This window comes from Carassius auratus, chromosome 50 (genome assembly GCF_003368295.1).
Source record: "Carassius auratus strain Wakin chromosome 50, ASM336829v1, whole genome shotgun sequence".
Taxonomy (NCBI): domain Eukaryota; kingdom Metazoa; phylum Chordata; class Actinopteri; order Cypriniformes; family Cyprinidae; genus Carassius; species Carassius auratus.
Window position 1 is genome coordinate 5,937,706 of NC_039292.1, and position 22,013 is coordinate 5,959,718.

General features: G+C 37.3%; 1 protein-coding gene across 1 annotated transcript; it reads right to left on the reverse strand.

Annotated features, from left to right (window-relative positions):
• Positions 1-12,250: 12,250 nt before the first annotated feature.
• LOC113066771 (DET1 homolog) lies at positions 12,251-17,450 on the reverse strand. Its single transcript, XM_026238787.1, has 6 exons — positions 17,260-17,450; positions 16,046-16,814; positions 14,484-14,837; positions 14,082-14,272; positions 13,269-13,460; positions 12,251-12,618 (listed from the first exon to the last, which is right to left on the reverse strand). The coding sequence occupies exons 2-6, from the start codon at positions 16,796-16,798 to the stop codon at positions 12,429-12,431; spliced, it is 1,680 nt and encodes a 559-aa protein (XP_026094572.1). The 5' UTR covers positions 16,799-16,814; positions 17,260-17,450; the 3' UTR covers positions 12,251-12,428.
• Between the last annotated feature and the right edge of the window lie 4,563 nt (positions 17,451-22,013).

Here is a 22,013-nt window from a genome sequence, read left to right on the forward strand (position 1 = left end):
ATAAATAAAGTGACAGAATGGGATATAAACTAACAGAACCATCATGAATCCTTCTCAGGTGTTAGGAAATATAACAACATTTGTTATTTTACTTCCTCGCTGCTTTTAAACATCCCCAGCGAGCCTTTAATATGAAGATCCGCACTTTCACACATGCGCACTCGCCACATGGTGGCAGCACTGCACCAGTAGACATACCGACTGAATTGTTTTTTCCACCCTTCTTTCCGGTACAGGGGCTCACCGGGGTATAACCCACCTGACTCGATGCCTATTAATACAGACAACGCTTCACTTTCATCCATAATGTGATTATGCCATCCCGGGGCGCAAAACGATACCCCCGACCGCAACCTGTCAATACGAATCTCTATGTGCCTATTGTACCGCCGGGCACGCGTTGTGTTCTCCCTGTCCCCTGCGGCTAGGGACAGGTCACATAAAGATTAGTCGGGTCTCCTCTCATCAGTAGGGGTCCCATCAGGAGAAATAAGCTTCTTCCAGGGAGGTGACTATTATAAACAGCTGCCTCCTTTCATTTTGTGTGCTGACACACGGTGGTCTAATTTTGCCTCTGGATCTTTCGGCACCATATTGTTTTGCCTGTTTGTTTTTTTCGCGCCTACTTGATGTTTTGTTGTTTTTTTCGCTCGTGCGCGATTTCTTCTTCTTCTTCTTTCAAATATTAATAGGTCTTATTTATTTTTCCTCTGCCTCTGTTTCTGTCAGATATGTCTGCTGTGATACTTGGGCTCAATCAGAGATTATTCACGGCGCTCTCGATTCAGACATGACCGAGCTTTGTTTGCCTCGTGCCTCTCTGACAGAACCAGCCCACGCTTCACCTTCGAACGTGCCTCTACGTCACAATGTGTACCGCACTCATCCTTTCTGTGACGCTTGCCTGTCCTTAATTATGACCAATTAATGCGTGGACGCAAACGCGGTAAAGCATCCTACTTCTAAATGGCCATACCCTGGAAAATAACATGACAAAACCACACACAGAAAAGGCATGGCATAGTGCAGCAAAATAACCCCAATGAATGTTATAGTACTTATCAAAGAAGGCAATTCGCTGATATTTGTGAGTTCTCTGAGCACATCTTCTTGAAAATAATTACAGCGGTAATGACTTTTTCCCGGTAATGCTGGGAGAGAAGTGAACAGAAGCCGGAGACATGTAGGCCGATCAAATATCCACGGCCAGGCCTCCCGGTGTGCTCCCCTCCGCAGCCGTGCTACGGTCCTATATCTACACGGCTGATAAACCATTAGCGAGAGTCGTGACTCACTCGTTGATCGTAGTGAAGAGCGCTAGCGGCCAGCCTGGCCCAATACTTCCAATTGTTCCCTTAATATCTGTCTAATGGCCTCCATTTAATCTAGGGAGGATGATTATTACGTATCCGTCCCCCCTCCCTTTTCCTCTGGCCGAACACACACACAAAGCCACAGTCCTAGCAGATGAATACATCTCGGTCATCAGTGTAAAGTAAAACATAATTAGTGCATTTTCCTCCAGTGCATGAGTATGCTAATGAGGTAGCTTCGCTGCTTAATTTGAGGTTATGTTCAGATAGCTACATGCAGCGAGGGTGTTTGGAGGTTGTCTCGGCCCGGCCGGGTGTTGTGCGATCTCTGTGGTTTTCTTCAGGTCCATTGATTGGAATGTTATGCGCTTACTGATAAACTGAATGGAGATTATTAAGCAACTTTAATTAGACAAAAATCTGGTAGCCTTTATGGTTCTTATACCAAAAAGAAAAATCCTAGGCCTACTGGTTTTCCTGCCTGGCCAAGATAGTTAGGCTTTTCGCACAGGATGGTTACCTCTAGTCACTTGTAGTAATTTCTGAGACTGTGATCTTAATCAAGTGCGAATTGGCCACGTCTGTAATTTGTCAAATAAAAAATCCCCCTCAAAAGACCTACCGTATTTTGCCGAACACCAAGGTCCTTTGATAATATTAATCCCATGCGAATCAACATCTCTGTAATTTGGCCTGGATTTGGTGGAGTTGTGTCTCTTTTTGTAAGGTTTTTGCTTCCTGTGTGCCTTTTAACCATCTTTCGTGAAGAATGGAGGCTGCACTGGAGCGTTTTGATAGTATTTTGGGTGCTGGGTCATTTCAGATTTGGGGGGTCATTTCTAAATCACACTACTAATACTAATCACGTGCGAAAAGGACTTAAACTGTTTCTATGGTTCAAGATGGGGTTTGTTCAGCTAGGAAAATAGCTGAAAACTAGCTTGGTTGGAATGGGAGACTGGTTAAACCATCTTTAACCAGCTAAAACCTGAATTTTTTAAAGCATTCTTTCTTTCCTCCTGTTACGACCCTGTTTAGGGACCAACATAAGAACGCCGTTCTGAAGGCAACAAATACCACAGTGAAAAAAAGTTTTAATATAATGGTAAACGAATATAACCAAAAATAGGAAAAAAAGCAAAATATGCATTTAAACATTAATCATGAATAAGGACTAGTGAGCTAACTAATCTAAGATACCACTAACTCAAAAGTTAAGAAAACCTCCTAACTCCCATGGAAGAAATCAAACACAGCAAGTCTCACTTACTTATGTTTCTATGTCACAATCGCTCACCTTCCTTAAACAACAGAATAAGGAAAACCAAAACCAAAAATCCTTGACTTCCTTCCTTTTTCCTCTCTTCTTCCTTCTCTATTGCTTTCAACTTGTTTTCTTTTATACCTTCTTTTTTGTCTTCCAATTTTGTCTTTCTTTCCCTCTCTCCTATCGTTCATCCTGTTTTTCTTATTTTTAACTTCCCTGTGCAATTTTGTCCTCTTACTGTCTTTCATTCCTAGTTGTCTTCCTTCCTTTTGTTTTCTTCCTCCATCTTGCTTTTTGTTTTCTTTCCTTTTGTTTTTCAATCCTTCTTTTTTGCCTTCCTATGTTATTTCTTCCTACAAACCTTCCATTTTTCCTTCTTCTTTACAGTTTTTTTTTTTTGTTTTCCTTCCTTCCTGTCTTTTTCTTCATTCTTTCATGCAACTTTGTCTTTTTACTGTCTTTTTCCCCTCGTTCTTGCATTCCTTTCTCTTTCCTTCTGTTTTCTACCTTCCCCCATGTATCATTTCTTTGTCTTTCCGTCTTCCTTCTTGCCTTCCTTTCCTCTTACTTTTATCTTTCTTTCTTTCTTACACCAGATTCAGGTGAGGTGCCTGAGAAGGAAATTAAGTCAGTCCCACACTCACTAGAACAGCCATGGGGCTCGGTGGACATGCACTAGCTTGCAAACCTTCATTCACAATTCACAGCCGGCTTAAAGCTCCCGTACAGCTTGACAAAACTCGAGGAACAGCAAGCTCTAGTCAAATATATTTTGTCAATATTTAGGCTTGTTCCGCTTTTTTTCGCCTCAATAAAAGTTTCATTTTATTGAGTGTCTTCACAGAGGTGCTCATAGAAAATGAACTGCAACTCTCAATCAATATTGGTCATATGAAGGAAAAGTCTACCATGGATGATATTAAATGTTGACAGTGTTCAAAACATGAGGTACAAATATTGTGCCAGCATTTGGATACAAAATATGAATGCAGGGTTGGATTTCATTGTCCTCTTAGTTTAAGATACTGTTTGAGGTGGTTAAATAAAACTCACAAGAGAAACACAGACTCTGTATGCGTCGTTCAAAACTAGCAAAAATCTCACAGCAAAAAATTCATATTTTTAAGACAGAGTATGTAAGTAGAGTTGGGTGATTGAAAAGTCTTGTTATTCTGCTCCATTCACATTCTTTATTATCTCTACTTGATCAAACACAGAGTGTCATATAACTGTAATATACAATGAAGCCCATTCAGATGAATGAGTAAAAATATATATCACACCAAACATCACATTATTGCATCATGACCCAAATATTGCTATAATACCTTACCATATGTGTATATGTACCAGTTCAATTGAAGCTCTATTTATCTGGAAAACAAAACAAGAATTGAGCCAGTGTTTTGCAGATCTAGAACAATTTTTGCAGGCATGTTGACTTGGCTTGACTCCAGTGTCGCTTATTTGTTTAGTTAGTTGTTCATCTATAAAAATGGAAGCACACAGCAGAAGCCGTCTGTGCTATTATCCCACTTAACCATGTTTCCAGCATTTCAAAAAATAATATCATCCAATTCATGTGGGCTCATTAGCTCCAACTATGACCTTATGTGCGTTTTCAAAGCGGGAACAATGAAGGTAACACTTTTATAAGTGCTCTTCACTCTGCATACTCTAACAGAGAACTATCAAATTAACTTGTTTCTTTGGAGCGCAGGTCTCGGTTAGCGTACCTGACACATGTTGCGGTGCGTTATTGGGGCAGTTACCTTTCAGACATGTGCTGTGGAGTGAACAGGGAAAGGTTAGGAGGTTTCATTCACCAGTTAAAAATAGTGGAGCCTCAGTAATGGGGGAATGATCATTTCCACCGTGCAGCAAGGTCTTCGATGGCCGCCGACAGCATTAAGGGCATAGCAAGGATGTGGGGTACTTCAGAAGAAACTAATCAGACACAATACATCTCAGTGAAAAGGTTTTCAGGTTTTGAAAAAGGCTGCAAATGGAAATGGAGAGCAGGAGAACCTATTTAGAAACATCTCTAAATGTGTGTGTATATATATATATATATATATATATATATATATATATATATATATATATATATATATATATAGTGACCAATGCGCATTTTGTTAAGGGGTTGGCGAAGGTCCTATGTTCATTAATCAGAAAGATGGATAGTAATAGCATACATAAAACAGCTGCAAGAACAAAGCTTTTGTATGGATTGGTTTTCACAAATTAAATATGAATGACCTACTGATTTTTTTTAATATATATATAAGCATGATAGACATGATTAGCCATAACAATCAAAGTTCTTTGATTGGGAGGCATACATCGATGTGTTATTGACGTATAAATGTTTTAAAATGTCTGCTATACATTCATTTTGAGTTGATGCTGCATGCAAATGTTTCTGGTTTGGACTAGGATATGGGTGAAAAACAGCTAGTTTTGATGTATGCATCTCAGTATGACTCTGTATAAATTACTTGTATGTGACACATACATGAATTCACACTCAAGAAAGAACAGTGACACAATCTCCTTAAGCTCCTGGTCTGTTTTTAAACTCAGTGTCCACTAAATAATCTCTGGAGAAGGATTTACCTTTTTTTGTTCCTAAGCTGCCGATTCTCAGAAATGATAAACAAACATGGAGTGGTAAATGTTTATAGCATGCTATTTATACTGAACAGTCCATTTAAATGAAGAAATTTGAGCAGAATTTCAAATATTGTGAGTGAATGACAAATTTCAATATAGTGTTAAATAATGTTATACAACTGAGGGTTTCCTTTGGTCAGAAGTGAAACGTTGAACAGATACATTTAAAAATCTAATAAAATCAGTTTTCAAACCCTGCATCGTTATGGTAAGCCTGTGTGTGTGTGTCATTATGATGATGTGTTTGTGTATCCCCTTTTTTAAGGTATGTTTTCATGTGCAGCCTATAAGGATAACTCTGTATACGTGTGTGTGTTTTCCATCATTTCACGCACTTTTTTTTTTTCACACAAATCTAACCTTGTACAGTTCCCACTGAAAACTTGCAATCACAATTCAGAAATCATTTAAAGAATCTTGAAAATAAAATAGGGCTATAAAACTACAAAAAAAAAAAAAAAGCAACACAAAAGTATCATTAAAATTTGGAAATGAAGATGTTTTGTCATTGCATGGCATCAGACGACTTGAATATAGCACACAAAACATATGCTGCTTTTTATCATTCTGGAGCCCTAATTCACATTAATTTTACAGTAAAAATTATATTAAATAATATTAGCAGCTTTTTAAATAATGCTCACTCTCATAAAAAGTTACACTTAATACTTAATATTTACCCTTTAATTAATAACTTTTATTTATAAATGATGATTAGTTTTTTGTAAATTAATTTGAAAGCACATTATATAAGATATATAACATTTAATAGTATATTTTTACTGCTTGTGACCAAGAAAGTAATGAAATGAGGGGGGAAAAAATGTAAGATAAAAAAAAGACTCTTGCAACTTCTATTTAAAGTTGACACTGCATACATTTTTTATTTCTAAGTTAAGGTGCACTGCACACACTTAACTTATTTCTAAGTTAAGGTCACCGCACAAATTATTTTTTAACAGGATTTTCAAATATTAAACGGTAGTCTAAAATCTTCAGGATATTTAAATCTTCAAGATATAATTTATATATCTGGTTGGACCTCTTCCTCTTTTTTGGTTATGAAATACAGGCAGTTTTATGAATGTTTAATGTTAAACAACAAGTCAGTTAAAATTTTTGACATTGCAATAGATAATTTTTGTGCCACCTGTTCTTTTGTTTTGTCCTATACATAAATCACAGTGTCATCTGCGTGTATTTGAATATGTGCATCAGGACAAATACCTGGGAAGTCATTCAAGAAAAGCAGGGGTCCTAGGGTAGACCCCTGAGGAACCCCTTTGGAACAGTCTCTTAAAGAACAGTCTCTTTTAATCGGGGTGCATCCAAGTTTCCTTGATTTAAGGTCAGACTCTATCCATTTCATTGTGTCTACCAAAAATGTAAAATGTTATCTTTTAGATAATTGGATATTATGATTTAGCGTATCAAATGCTGTTTGTAAATGAAGGAGCACAGCACCCACAACCCCTTGTCTAATTTTGACTGCACTTGCTTGATAAAATAACATACAGCAGTTTCTGTCGAACACTGTTTATAAAAAAAAAAAAAAAATTCACAATTTGCTCAGTTTTTCTACTATTTTACACATTAGTGACAAAACCTTACAGGTATCTAAATGGTACATATTTTTACATTTTGAAAGGGTAATGCCTCAGTGGTACCTTTTTTCTGAGAGCGCTGCAACAATTTTAAAAGCAGCTGATTGATTATACAGTATATCAAGAATAAATAAATATGCATTGATATACAGCAATAGCAGAGTTTTATAAGATACAGTGGACTGCACATTTAATTAGTACATTATGCAATGAGTAACTGCAGAATTAGGTGAATTATTGAACCAAACATCAAACACCTATGAATGATGATGTGCTCATTTCACTTGGGTGAAAATCAGTGTAGGTCCTCTCTATTGAATTACACAATAACACGATGCCACACCAGAGCAGGGCCTTTCTGTTTCATATTACACTGACTGCTGTCTAACAGGTGGCCAGCAGCCCATAGTCGAGGTTGAAATAAGTGCGATCTTGTAAGGTCTCACTTTATTCTAACCCAAAAACACAGAGATTGAAATGTAGTCTAGTCTGCCAAAGGAACGCCAGAAGGGATAGGCTAAATTCTTCTAATGAATACATACATTTGTTGCAGATTGTTACCCATTTTTTTCCAGATTACATTGGGCACCTTGTTGCCAAGACAACAGCAATTAGCAAGAACTGGGTTACCAGGCAGACAGTGGCTACAACAAAGTACACATCGTAACCATAGTAACCACGGTCAGACCAGCAGCACGGGCTTGTCTTCGCATTGCATGTGGTAGGAAATGCATGTGTTTTGGCCTTATATTCTCATAAAGCTAGATAACACGACATATATGCTGCAAACACTAACATATGGTCCATGACCTCCTCTCGTAGTTAACCTCAGGTTAATGTTTTATCAAAACATCTGACTGACACATGAATTTGTGTTGCTATTTGCTCTGCCCACTCACCGTTAATTCAAACATTGACCTTATTTGAAACCTTTTACCTAGTTTGAAGCTAATAGATATGTAAAATCCTTTATTTATAGATAGAGGCGGCCATTACTAAACATGCAAGCATCTCTTAATATAACTAATATATATCTGTGATAATCTGATATATCTGTTTACATCTTATTTGCATATAACTTAGATCATACAGCCATAGATCTGGCACCATTGTAAAAGAAGGAAACAATTTTTATATTTAAATGGTGCAAAATGGAAGGTTTCTTTTTCTTCCATGGAGTTAAAAAAAAAAAAAAAAAGGTAATTGTGACTTATTCCCCTCACAATTATTTGTTTTGTTTAGTTTTTTCAGAATCGACAATTGCCAACTATAAAATTGGCAGGTTTAAACTTGCAATTCTGAGAATTGTGAGATATAAACTTGCAATTACGAGACAAAAATAATAATAATAATAATAATAAAATGAATAAAAAAGATTGTTCCCGCCATGGAATAAAAAGAAACTATACAGTATATATGTTCAGTGGCAGAAACAAGATTCCTTATAAATGTGTATACACACTTCAGTAGAAGTGATCAGTCAGTAGCCAATTATAATGAGTTCATAAACCAATACTGAAAGTGTTCATTACATAGGTTCATTCAGTGAAGGATTCGTCAGACTGATTTAAACTGATAAACTGGATTTAATCCATTATTGTTCATGATTCAGATTACGCTGGTTGCACTGCACCTGTTCTATTCACTAGAACCAACTCAATCACTTGTAAATTTCTCATGCATACTAAACCGTTCATGCTATATGTTTTTGCATGCATCCTGTGAGGACAGTTCAATAGAAAGATGTGTTTTAATGTTGATGCATACATCTTTTGATGTACAAACTGAACTGTAAACTCACATTGTTTGTAATTAATTTGATGCTGCACAGAATATTCACCAATGCTGAATCTTATATGAGTCACTTGTTTCTGAATCATTTAACACTGGTTGTGCTGTGAATTTTATTTTCTAAAAAAAATATTATTTTTGTTATCTTAATAAGCAAATTACATTGTGTTTTCTCTCTTTTTATATGATAGGGGTCTGTTTTTTTTTTTTTTTTCTCTCAAACCACACACGGCCCGAACCAGATCCCTCCCACTGTCATGTCCAGAGGCTTTCCCCAGGTGTCCAGAGGGCGTCAGAATGTGTTCAATTAGCTTGTGTAACCAGAGGCAGGGCGGACACTTAATCCCACAGCACCTGCTGCCTCTTCACAGGTTAACCCCAGTCAGCCATGTCACCGACCGAGGCAGGATATCACACGTTAACCAAGCTCAGTGGCCCTGGATTTACTTGGCCGTCTGATTGGACGTGATCTCCAAGCTGGCCGACCGGCAAGCAGCTGGACACCTAATTAGGCAGCCGAATAAACCCAGATGAAGTTTTTCAGGTGATACGTGCCCTCTCTGCATGCTAGGTTGCTGCCATTTGTGCAGACTTAATTAACACAAAATAAGTGCCTGATTACAAGTTTGAAGAGTCTATACTTACAAAAAGTAGAAAAGTATTACAGGACCATCAAACACTTGCCACCTGTGTCGTTTCAAAGGCTAAGGGCACAGGCAAATTAAAGACACAATGTCAAGTATTACTGAACAAAGATATATTCTAATTATATAAAAGTACTTGTGTATATAAAAGAAACAGAAGTTAGGTGGATTTTTGAATAGGCACATAACAAAAATACTGTTATTGGCTATGAAAAAGATACGGTCTTATTAAACAAGTTTATCTTTTGTGACAACATGCCCTAATAGTGAAATATGTTGCTACACTGTATGGGGTAAGTTGTCGCAATGGAAGCTGCCATTAAACAGCCTATTAATGGCTTCTGAGTAAAATGTAAACATTAAAATAAGAATATAAGATCAAAGTTAATGGGACAGCAAAAATGTAAACTGTAACAAAATATGAAACCACTGTTTTGGCGTTTTGGCCAACATTGTAAGAAAATCCATTAGAATGACATCACAACTTGTCCAGAGCTCACATTTATGAAAAAAAACAAAAACAAAAAAACAGTTCAAAATATTAGTAAAAAAAAAAAAAACTTTATGTAGTTGAGTCTTGCCTGATTGTATGCCAGTATTTTGTTTGCTTGTTGACCAAAGCACTATTTTAATTTATACGTTTAATCTATAAAATTATTTTAATATTAATAAGTCTTAAAAGTATGTCATAAAACAACAAAAAAAGCTATTTTAATTTGTGCAATTAAATACAACGAAATTGTCTTAAAAAAGTCATGGGTGCATAAAAAATATTTATACAAAAATATATTACATATAAATAATAAATTAATGCATTTATTTTTTGCATAAATATTTGTTTTGTGTGCACTACCATTCAGCAGAGCCAACATGTATATAGTTTTAAAGGGCAAGCATGCTAAAATAAAGAAAGTGTTCTGAACTGAATTTCAAATAACTATTAATATTATTTTTAATTTTCTTTCTGCATTAACTAGTCCATGAGTACATTTTGATGAAAGTAAATTCTAATCTTAATCCTAAACAGAAAAAAAAATAAAAAATAAACTTGGATTCAATAGCTCTCATACAAGTTAAAGTCATTCAAAAGTGAGAACCAACCAGCCCATTCACGGTCATCTGAAGTTTTAAATGGCAAAATACTTCAAATTATTCTAGCCAACTCCAAATTAGACCAGAAGGGATTGTAATTGCATATCATAAAAGACTTTGTGACAAGTTAGAGAAGAATAACACCTAGGGAGGTAGACAACTGACCTATGCAATGAGCTCTGCAACTTTACATGCGGCAGAGCCGACCGATGCCGCTATAAAAACCCATGAAGCAAGATGAAATGTCAAGCTACTGTACTTTAAATGTTCCTTCTAATAAGTCACTAGGTTGGAGAGAAGTGCAGATTTTCATTTGACGACACACAGATATCCCATGTTTTGCAAAGAGCACCCATGATGGATGGTTCGGGTTCACTAACACCTTTTAAACTGGAGCGATAAAGACTGCCATGAAAGACGCACTGTCTCTTTCTAACAGCGCAGGCAGCCACAACAATGACAGCTATTAAAGCTTGTGACCAGGTCGGACTGAAAGAGCGTGGCATAACATCTCTGTCGGCACCAATTTTATTGTGGTAAATGTTTTAGTTCTTCTCTCTCTTTATCTAATTAATTCTCTCATGCCCGGAGCAGTGTGGATCAGTTGTGATGGGGACAGGTCACCGCGACGCATAATAGAAACACAAAAGAAGGAAGAATGTGATGGAAAATGTTGAATAATGCAATCTCAATTCACAACGTTTCACTTAATTTTCTCCTCAATCAAGTGTACATTTCACCTTTTTTCTCTCTCCCCTCTCTTTTTTCCCATGCAGCGCAAAACTGAACTGATTGCAAGGGGGAAATTATAACCCTGGTACGATTTTTTTGTTCCATATCGCGGCAGCACCATTACAGATGAATTAAATGAGAGAGAAGCCCTACGAAGCACAGTCGACACCCTCCCACTCCCGCCCACGCCGAACCCTAGGATCACACTTTTAAATCCAGTCCGCGGCTAAAAAGCATTCATTCCTGCGTTCAGGGGCCCCACGCACAACCGCGCCTGGAGCACCTACAAGAACGCGGTCATCTTGCTGGACAGGGGAAATTTCTGTCAGTAACTAGCGGGATATCAGGCATTCGTATTCATAAAGCCTTGAGAGAATGATTACACTTACAGTAGTTGCACTTAGGGGTCCACTCCAAAAAAATGGCACTCTGCGGAAACTCAAGAAAAGAAAGCTTTTAGACCGGTGGGGGGAGATTTGACATGCGACTTTCCCACCGAGATGGGCGACTCCAAATACGAGTCATCGGAGATTTACACGTTCGATTTATTAGTGCTAATTGTATTCTTTCTTCATTATGAAGAGGGAAAAATCTTTCCCCTCTGTATGGAAGTTCACAGAAACGCTGGCGTTTTAAAAGCCGTCGCAATCTCCCGTATTGAAAATTGTCCTTCAATCAGCGCTGAAGTGCTTGTTAAAACAGATGCATTTTCTTCAACCTCTGCTCTTTTAACTGAACAATCGTATTCCCACAGGGAAGCCTCTCACTTAGTAAACTGGCTATAATGAATCAATTTCAGAATTAGTTTTTGTTGTTATTATTGTTGCATTAGTGTTGGTGTGGTGTTGTGTGCTTCGAACCCACCTCCATTTTTTGGTTAATGCTGGTTGACTATGTGGGAGCCGGCTTGGTAATGGAAGCTGAACTATTTCATTAGGCTCTTGAGGGAGAAAACTGCTAAGAGGGGGCATTAGCATACTTTATACTTTCTCTGCTATCGACAAATGGCAGATGACGGATTTGAACTGAGAATATCTTAATGTTCTGTCTGTTTAGACTATGTAGAAAAACTAAAACATCTGTTTTGACATTAATCTTTCACCTTCAGTGAGAAAAGACAGGACTATACTGTAATATCAATAAAGCATTTTATTTTGCACATTGCATTTTAGTAAAAGAATAGAAAAGCTAAGATATCACATTTGAAATAAATAAAACTTTTATATAAAAAGGATATGTAAAAAGAAAACAGAGATTTGAATCCAAACTGAGTCTCTCGAATTGCACGTCTCTACTCACACATGCATTATCATACGCATCCATGGCGCATGTGAAAGTTGACGACGTATTCAGCATTGGTGCGCTGTACAGAGATGGCAAAGGGCTCAAAGGGATGGAAGGTGAATGCGACCAGTCTCCTGACCGCATGGTTAACGGGTCTGCCCAGCAGGCCTGCCTGGATCTTAAATTTCAGCAACCCAGAGTCCCTCGCGTAGAACCTGCAGGAGGAAAACAAAAGCAGTAGCAGTTTATTACGCTGCCAAATCGCATGTCGACAGTAAGAAACCAGTCTGTCTTACAGCATAAGCAAACCGTTGTTTGGTACATCAGAGAATTATTGTAAGAAAAATTCTGGGAAATTTTCGAGAGCTCTCAGGAAGTGTTTTAAAGATCGCCTGTCACGGTATGAAATTACACTTCAGTTTCAAGATTTAACAAGGAAGTTGATGCAGACCTCACGCTGGGCCTCATTTTTCACTATACTGGGCATGCACTCCAGCCTCGTCTTTAGACTGTGCATATGTCTATATTTAAGCCTGCAAGGAAATTAAATTAAAATTAAATTAAATGTATGCATTTAGCAGACGCTTTTATCCAAAGCGACTTACAGTGCATTCTGGCTATCAATTTTTACCTATCATGTGTTCCCGGGGAATCGAACCCCCAACCTTGCGCTTGTTAAAGCAACGCTCTACCAGTTGAGCTACAGGAACACAATAATAATAATAAAACTCTCTAAAAGTAACAAGTAAATACACAAAAATAATATTCCAAATGAAGTGTCATTAATTGCACCAAAATATCTCACTATTGCACAACTTTTGATCAAATTTCATTTCTGAGGTGGTGGTTTTAAGCTCAGTGGTACCGTATGGGATGATCGCCGCAGGTCTTTGGCCGTTCCATGACGGACACCCACTTGTCATCATAGCTGAAGAGGGAGAGGTCCAGATACGGGCTGCTGCTGTAGGACTGAGCACTGATGGGCAGCTGCCCGAGAAGCCTCCTGACCGCCTCTGTATGCCCTCCGTATTTGGCATTCACAATAGTGTCTTTAAACCTGAGCGCAAACAAACCAGTCCATAAACCAGAAATGATTCTTTATTGAAGTTATTCGTTCAGCAAGGAAGTATTAAATGGACTTCCTATTCATCAATCCCTATACAAAAATTCTTGATTTCCACAAAGTTTCCTTCAACCTTCATAATAATAAAAAATGTTTCTTGAGCAGCAAATCAGTCTTCATGCCACACTGAAGACTGGAGTAATGGCTGCTAAAAATTCGGCTTCACCAAAGAAATTAATAATATTTTAAAATATATTAAAACTGAAATGATTATTACTGTTTTTACTGTATTTTTAATTGAATAAATGCAGCCTTGGTGAGCATAAGAGACTTCTTTAAAAAAAGAAGAACATAAATGGTGCATGAAAGAACTATGCCTGAATGAAGTTTTTCAAAAAGTTTCAGACCCTTTAAGCTTTGTTCGTTTTTGAACCTGCATTTGTGAGGTCTACATAATTAGGGTTTTTAATATCAAAAGGTGCCGGCATGAGCGAGTTCCCACCCAATATGTTGAGTGGCACATTTACACTGAGTCACTGTTATAGCCTTTTGTGAGACAAAGTGAGAGAGGCCTCCTCTGGCTCAACCATCAATTGCTTGATATTTATATCTCACCTGCGCTGCACCTGACGGGCAAAGTTGTTGCTGGAAGCAGAGCAGGGGAACTGCACGGCCTCGCTGTGGAGCGTGGCATTCCGGAATAGGTCGCAGAAGTTTTCAAAAAGCTCCAGATGTTTGTCGGAAGTATTCTCGAAAACCGCAATAACTTCAGTGGTAAGCATATTGTAAACCACAAAGAAAGAGGGCTAAAATGAAGAGGAGAATTGAGTAGTAAGGTTACACAATATTTTACTTCTGATCCACCAACCACGCAACACAAACCCCACCTGTATAAAGATTCACAACAACGAGTATTATATCTTACACTACCAGAGATTAGCGGATGACGCCAGCAAGGGCATATCTGATTCAATCTCCTGTTACTGCAGTGCATTTGGGTGAGCTGGTGGTTTGTACCTGGGAGGGGTCAGTGACCCTCAGCGTGACCACATCTTCACTGGTGTACTTTATGAACAGGTGGTGTTCATCCAGGAGCTGCATCTTCCACATGCGCAGCTGCCTGAGCTGATCGAAGAACTGAAAGAACCGGCGTTTGGCCATGGCGCTGCCGTCCTGCTCTGCCCTTCTCCACAGGTACACCAGCAGACGGTGCTTTAGGGAGTTGATGGTTTTCTCCTTATACAGACGGGAGAAACCGGGCTGGCCTTCAGCCTGGGCCTCGGAGTAAACAGCAGACAGTGTCAGCAGGTCATCCTCGTAACAAAAACGACCAATGGTGCGCACGTCAAGGAAGGTTCCTTCTGGTGTCACCTGGTTAGAAGTTACATTTTGTTTAGCAATTAAGGGGATTTTTTTTTTTTTTTTTTTTTTTTGTATAAACAGTAGAGAACAGTAGAGGGACTGGGACACTCAAGCCTACCAAACTAGATTAAAATGTGCTAATGAGCACAATGACAAAATAAATCAATTTAGTTCTTTAAACAAATATGTTACATTTTTAAGTATATACTGGACATATTTCAGAATATAAATTTTATATATGTTATAATAAAAAAAATATTTCGGTCTTTACTGGCATTTTTGCTATTCATATTTGGCCAAAAAAGAAATGACAAGAAACTACGTGATGGGATTGGAAAAATGACGAGGTAAATTCAAACCTGTGTTGCCTGCCTAAACAACATTTAAAATTATGTTTTAATGTCATTTTTATAAACAATTATGTCAATAACGTTTTAAATATATATCTTATAATGTTTAATATACATCATACTATCATATATACTACAGTATTTATAATATTTATGTTTCCCCAAAGATTTGAGAAATTAAAAAACATTTTGGAAAAATTTTAATTGTCTTACAAATTTTTTCTAATAAACATGTTTTTAAAAAAATGTCCATATTATTTTTTATACATATACTATAGATTAAATATGTACATTATAATATAATATTCTAAAGAAAAAAAAAAATATATATATATATATTTTTTTTTTTTTTTTTTTTTTTTTTTGCTACTTAATTGGCTTAATTGTTGGGTCCCTTGGGCACCATGGGCTGATAAAATAAATGTATTTTGATAAACAATTATGTCCATAATATTTAAGAGGCTATTTTACTTAATACTTGAGAAAAAAAAATTAAAACTTATTTATCTCTTTTTGGCATTTTATTTTATGTTTATACTAATAAAAAAATAGATAAATGGCAAGAAATTATAGGTATCAACTGGATGATGTAACTGGAAAATTATGCAGGCCAAATTCAAACCTGTTGCATCAACGACAATCTCTGACTAACCTATTTTGATAAACAAATATGTCAATAATATTTTAAGACTATATTTTGTTTATATTTTTTAAATATACATCACTCTCTTTTTTGCCATTTTGCAGTTTGGGAAACAAACTGACAGGAAATGGTGAGGATAAACAGAAATAGAAAACCTAAAAATACAACATTTAAGACAGCGTTCCAGGTGATTTGTGCTGTACAGTGAAGTCTTACAAACTTACCTGAAAGACATGTATGGTCTGTTGCTGCACAGAAAGCACCGCCAGTATATTTCTGTACAGGTACAGTCCCTGATTGTGTGACAGAATGATTTTGTCACACTTAAAAGTGCGGGTATCACACAGCCGGCCCGTGTGCAGGTCTATAATGTGCAGCGAGTAGTCCTCAAGAGGGGAGCGTGGGTTCGGGGTCACAGATTCATTGTTTCTATACACCTCGAAAAAGTGTGGATGAGGTTCTTCGGGCAAGTAAGCTGCTGAGCCGACGATCACATAACGGCAGTCGTCAGTGAAAAGACTGCACTCTCTATTCAAGTGCTCACCGTTGGAGGCCACATTGGTGATGTGGAGAAGGGAAAAGAAGCGTTCAAAGAGTCTGCCTCTGATGTTAAGGGAGCGCTGGTCATTCTCATTGGCCAGTGTTTCTCCCTTCTGACCCTGAAGAAGATCTTCAGCAGCTTGGCATCCTTGGTACTCATAGATTTCCAAAGAAGTCTGATCAGAAGAAAACGCAATAAAGCATCGTCCGTCAGGAGAGAACTTACGCAGGAAGCAGGGCGGCTTCTCTACATTCACCACTGTGAAGTTGGGGAAGAGGTTCTGGTGGAAGCACCGCACACGGTACCAATGAGCCCCGACTGGACCAGAGCAAATCCGACGCCTTTCTAGCCGGTGGACCACGTTCTGGTTTTGGATGCGTCTCGGCTTCAGAGTGGGGAAATCGTCCTCTGATGTAGTGTTGAAGTGAGCAGACATAATAACAGCTTTTCCACTGAAAATTAGGAATTAAAACATTAGAAGAAATAATAATAGAAATAATAATAATCAAGTTTATAAATGCAATGCATATAGAGCAGATCTTTCTACAAACTTATTTTACATCATATTTTATCTTTATATAACAAAAAGGCAGCCATGATAACAGCTTTACCACTGCAAATGAGAAATTAAAACATTACTGAAAGAGATCATGAATGCAAATCAGATTTAGCAGTTCTCCCTACAACATTTTATTATAAAAATACTGTATGTAACCTAACATAAAATAAAATAAATAAGCCAAAAGGCAGGCAGACAAATAAATGCAGAAATTGACAGACATTGCTTCTTAAAATTCATTTGTTGCTTTATTTGTTTTATTCTACATTAAAGCTTTAAAAGAATAAGCTCGTTTAAACGTGATTCATTTAAAACCTCAGTATAAACACATATCTTACCTGTATTTCCATTTAAATACTTCTCATGTTAATATTTATAACTCTCTGAGAGCACAGGCATGGCCAAGAGACAACCTACACCCGCGTCAAATAAAGCACATAAGCGAAAACCTTTGAAAAGGAGGTGTAATGCAGTATAAAAGTTTATTTTGCAGTGTAAACAAGTTCTGTACGTCTATACGCTGTCTAAACGCCGGAAGTAGATCGCATTCGGCGAGCTCTGAGTATAAACAGTGGACATGAGGCGCAGAGAGTGTCTGAGCGCCCCCTTCAGCAGCGGCGAAATAGCGCAACTGCACCTCTGGGTGAATATGTAAGCTCTGGGTATCCACACTGCTAATCGGTTTGTTTTTCTGAGGATATTATTATTTTCATTGACATACGAGCAATGATTTTGGAAGAATTCCCTGCTTAAAAACAGTTTAAAACAAACTAAACTAGACTGCTCTTCTCCCAACGTGGTCAGGGTGGTCTCTGAGCTGTGTTAGAGGGCAAGATTTAAACAGGTTTTTGAACACTTTCCATATGGTCTACATGGTTTTGCCCTGGTTCTATACTGTATGTTGGGGAAAAATTGAAAGCATTAAGAGCCAGAGTGAGTAAACACAAATCTGTCATCAGCAAACAGAACACTGATCATAATCACAGCACTGAACATGTGAAATGCACTGGGATTGAGAAGGTTGTGAAGCTCTGTTGTGATGGGGACATTGACCAAAAATTATTACCAAGGAAGGCATCATTCTTCTTTTTCTTCTTGGTACAATATTTATAAAGATCATCTTTGTGTCTGATGTGTTATTGATCCTATGGTTTCAGTTGTTTTATGATGAGTTAAGCTGGACTTTATTGTTTGATTCAGCAGCAAAACCTTATAATAATCACATATTGTGTAAAATTACCTGATGAGCAATGCATTGACACACTAAAGGCTTTTAGCCGAAACACCTGTTTGCATTTCCCCTATTGTAAACTGGATAAAGAATCTTTAGAGTGCATACTGTGTTTTACAAGACAAACATAAGTTTGGCCAGGATAAGACACCAGCATTTTTTTCAGTGGGGCTTTCTGAATATGGCACAAAAAAGAATCAAAAATGTATCTTTAAGGTAGATTTTTTTTTTTTGGTCAGGGTTTGCTTGGCAAGAGATCTAGCAAAAGGAAATTTCAAACTGATAATCAGGGACAAAGCACTTCCCATTTAGGCACCCATTAGCAGACAGATGAGGTCATCTCACTCTTTTGTCTTTCCTTTCTGCCATAGCAATAAATGACGAATACTCAAAATGGCTTTTCACTACAATGTTTTATGTACCATTTGGACTTTGTAAATACACTTTTAATTCTGTATTCAATATGCAAGCATGCCTGTCTTCCATAAAAAAAATATTAACAAACCATTTTTAAAATGTCAATTGACAGGGTAGTTCCACGATGATTAGGACAGAGGCCAATAAATCTTTACTGAACACCACTAATGGAGGTGCCTTTCAGGTACAGTTTGAATTTGTTATGGTGATGTTTTTTTGTTGTTGTTGTTGTTGTTGTTTTAGCTTGCAATATCTTACGGTTTTTACAATTTATTTTACTTTAGAATCTTTATGGTTTCAGATTTGGTTAACTATAATTAACCTATCAGATATAAATTAATTAATTAGGTTATTTAACAAACTATATATATATATATATATATATATATATATATATATATATATATATATATATATTCAAGGATGTAAACTAATTTATAGTCTTCGTATGGAATGTTATTAACATTGTCGCTATAATTAATTAAAATGAAGTGTTAAAATACATTGCTGCATACAGGCTAATTCATACATGCATCTGTCTGAATAAGATTTGGATCTTAATCCTATATGCAGTAGTTCTGATGTGGAGCTCCAAAAAGGGAACATGAGATAAAGTCTAATTTGCCCAAATTCATTTAGTGTTCTTTCTCCAAAATGGATTTACGAGTGCTGAAAAAAAATTTGAAAAAGAAAAATGAATAAGAACTGAGCACAGAAGGAAACCTGCGTGGCCTTGAGAGAATGATAATGGATTTGTACCCAATTATCCTCGACCCAAGTATGTAGAGACCCAGTTGGTAGATTATATAAATTGTAATCTTCAGTAATGGCAGGTTGTGAGCAGGAAAGGTATTCCAGTGGAAAAACATGCAAAAAGAACATTAGAGCACTCCAAATGCTACGTGCCAGCATTTTGGGTGAACTCTCTACCCATTGGCCAAAGCGCTTCGTTTAGGGACCAAAAACAAAGCAGCTATAACATTAAGGAATAGGCTTTGCATTTTTCAGAATAATGGCCTTTCATTTAGCTCTTTTCTCTTTGTCAAGGGTCATCATCTTCCCTTTCAGGTTTTGTTTTTGTTTTACATCCCCCCTCCTCACGCTCCGACAAAATGCACGAGGATGCAGGAAGATTCATTTCCTTTGCATCCAGAGCCTGAGTGGAAAATGGTGGGTCCTTAAGGTTCTTTTGCCGGAGAAGAAAACAAAGAGCACCCGGGATATCGCAAATTCTGCAGTAATGAAACTTTCACTGCCAATTCCAGACCAGTGGAAACTCTGAGTACACTCAAACCAGTGGCATATAGCCTTAATTATGAACCTATTGCCTGCTAACGGTAATTGGAAAAAGCTGATTTAAAAGGTTGCTTTTTGCGCAGAAGAGATGAAGATGCTGTTTTTTAACATTTCTGAAAATCTATGTTGCATATAGAGGCTGTGTTTGACATTTAAAAAGAAGCTTTTACCTTCTCAATATAGTTGGTACTCAGCAACATAATAGAATGTTGCGGTAATTGTAGCTTCCTTCAAACTTTAGGGGGATTTTTTTTCCCCGAGACACAACTCCTTCTTGATGCATTAATGTCCAACTGATCACATATTGTGACTTGTATTCATGCATATTCTGTTCCTCTTCAAGCGAGATTCGGCAAGCTTCAACTGAAGAAAAGAATAATAAAAAAGAAAAAAGAAAAATTGCAGCAATCATTTTGTAGAAAAATCAAATAGATCAGCCCATCAGGGAGCTAACAATGACATGTTTGAAAAAAAAAACCTGAATAATTATAAATCACGACTCTGTTTCCAATCGTTTAATGCATTGTGATCAGAATGAATCATGTAAACGTACAATCTGAGATCAACAGGTTGCATTTTCGTGTTTCATATTATCATGCTTCATAACATAAAGTACTAAAATTAAACCTAAATTCAAACTTCATCAAGTTTCATTGCTATTTTAAATCATATTCAGAAGAAAAGGCCTTTCTAGACCAAACAGATCTATGTAGATCTGCCTGCTGGTTGCTTGGTCAGTGTGTAAATATATTCTCCTAACACTAAACCCTCACAGATAGAAATAAAGCCGTGTGCTTCCTCATTGGCTGACTGGAATACATGGCTGAATTCTATTAGTCGTCCTGATCAGCTGACAGGACGCTGTTGCTTAGAAACATTGTTTCCTACCGAAGCCAGCCCTTCTCTGCAGCCTTGCCAGTCCAATCAATATGGCCACAGACTGGCAGCTTTTATCTCATGCTGAATTTCAAATATGTCTACTTAATGCGTTAAATTCATACTTTTATAATGAATTCAAGTTCCACATTTAAGTTATTCAAATGTGACTAGTGGTGTTTAACAGATACTGTAGGCCTTACTGATGAGACTACAATCCGTATGTAATAAACGTTTTGTTGAGTGACTGAGTGCCGGTGGTCGTCAGAAATTGAGTTCTTTATATGCGATACAGACTATAGATGCCATACAACACATGTCAGCCTTTCAGTCTTTAAGTATCAGGCAAATTCTAATTCTGGTTTCCGTGGAAACCTCTCAGAGTCAAACAATGGATGAAGGGTAAAGGACAAGTGCGGGATGCCGATCTCTCTTTTGTGGATGCGTGTGTGAGCGTGCATGTAAGAAGGCTTGTGTACGATAGGCGCGTGTTTGTTTATTTGTTAGAGTGTCTGTGTGTTTGTGTGTGTGTGTGTGTGTGTGTGTGTGTGTGTGTGTGTGCGTGTTTTGGGGGAGGGAAACATTCTGGACAGGCATAGTTGGGTTCATAATGAGCCTGTACAGCGTGTCATGGGACTACGTGTAAAGAGTGCGCGCATCTCCTTGTACATCTGTCCTCTGTGAGAGCTGGAGACTGCGGGGCATGCAAATCAGGAGTGATTTTTAACACCCTCATCTCCACCACGGATTTCACCAGATTTTAAGTTTGTTTACTCCTTGTCATATTTCCCTTTAAGCAAATGTACCCGTGTGCACCTTTCTTATGCAGTCAGTCTTTTTTAAAAAAGACTGCGAATGATTGTAGGCTACGACCCACTAGTGATTATTTTTTAACGTTACACTTTTAAAAATAAAGTTTTTTTGCCATTGGTGGTTCCATGAATAACCTTTAATGCCCAGGGAACCTTTCCATTGCACAAAATGCTATTTAGAGTGGAAAAATGTTCATTAGATGAATAAAATGTTCTTCACACTAAGAAAAAAAAAATGGAGCCGCTGACTGAAAGATTCTTTGGGAAACCTAAAATGTGATTTTGGACCACAAAAGCAGTCTTAAGTCACTGGGGTATATTTGTAGCAATAGCCAAAAATACACTGTATGGATCAAAATTATAGTTTTTTTTTCATTTATGCCAAAAATCATTAGGATATTAAACAAAGATCATGTTCCATCGAGATATTTTGTACATTCCCTACCGTTAATATATCAAA

Bases quoted from the DNA above. Each gene is read 5' to 3' on its own strand.
- LOC113066771 (XM_026238787.1), bottom strand. From the start codon at position 16,798: ATGTCTGCTCACTTCAACACTACATCAGAGGACGATTTCCCCACTCTG. The intron at 14,273-14,483 runs GTACAAACCACC...TCTTCATTTTAG, and splicing joins GGGTCACTGACCCCTCCCAG to CCCTCTTTCTTTGTGGTTTA. The intron at 12,619-13,268 runs GTACCACTGAGC...TTCCTCCTGCAG, and splicing joins TGCGGCGATCATCCCATACG to GTTCTACGCGAGGGACTCTG.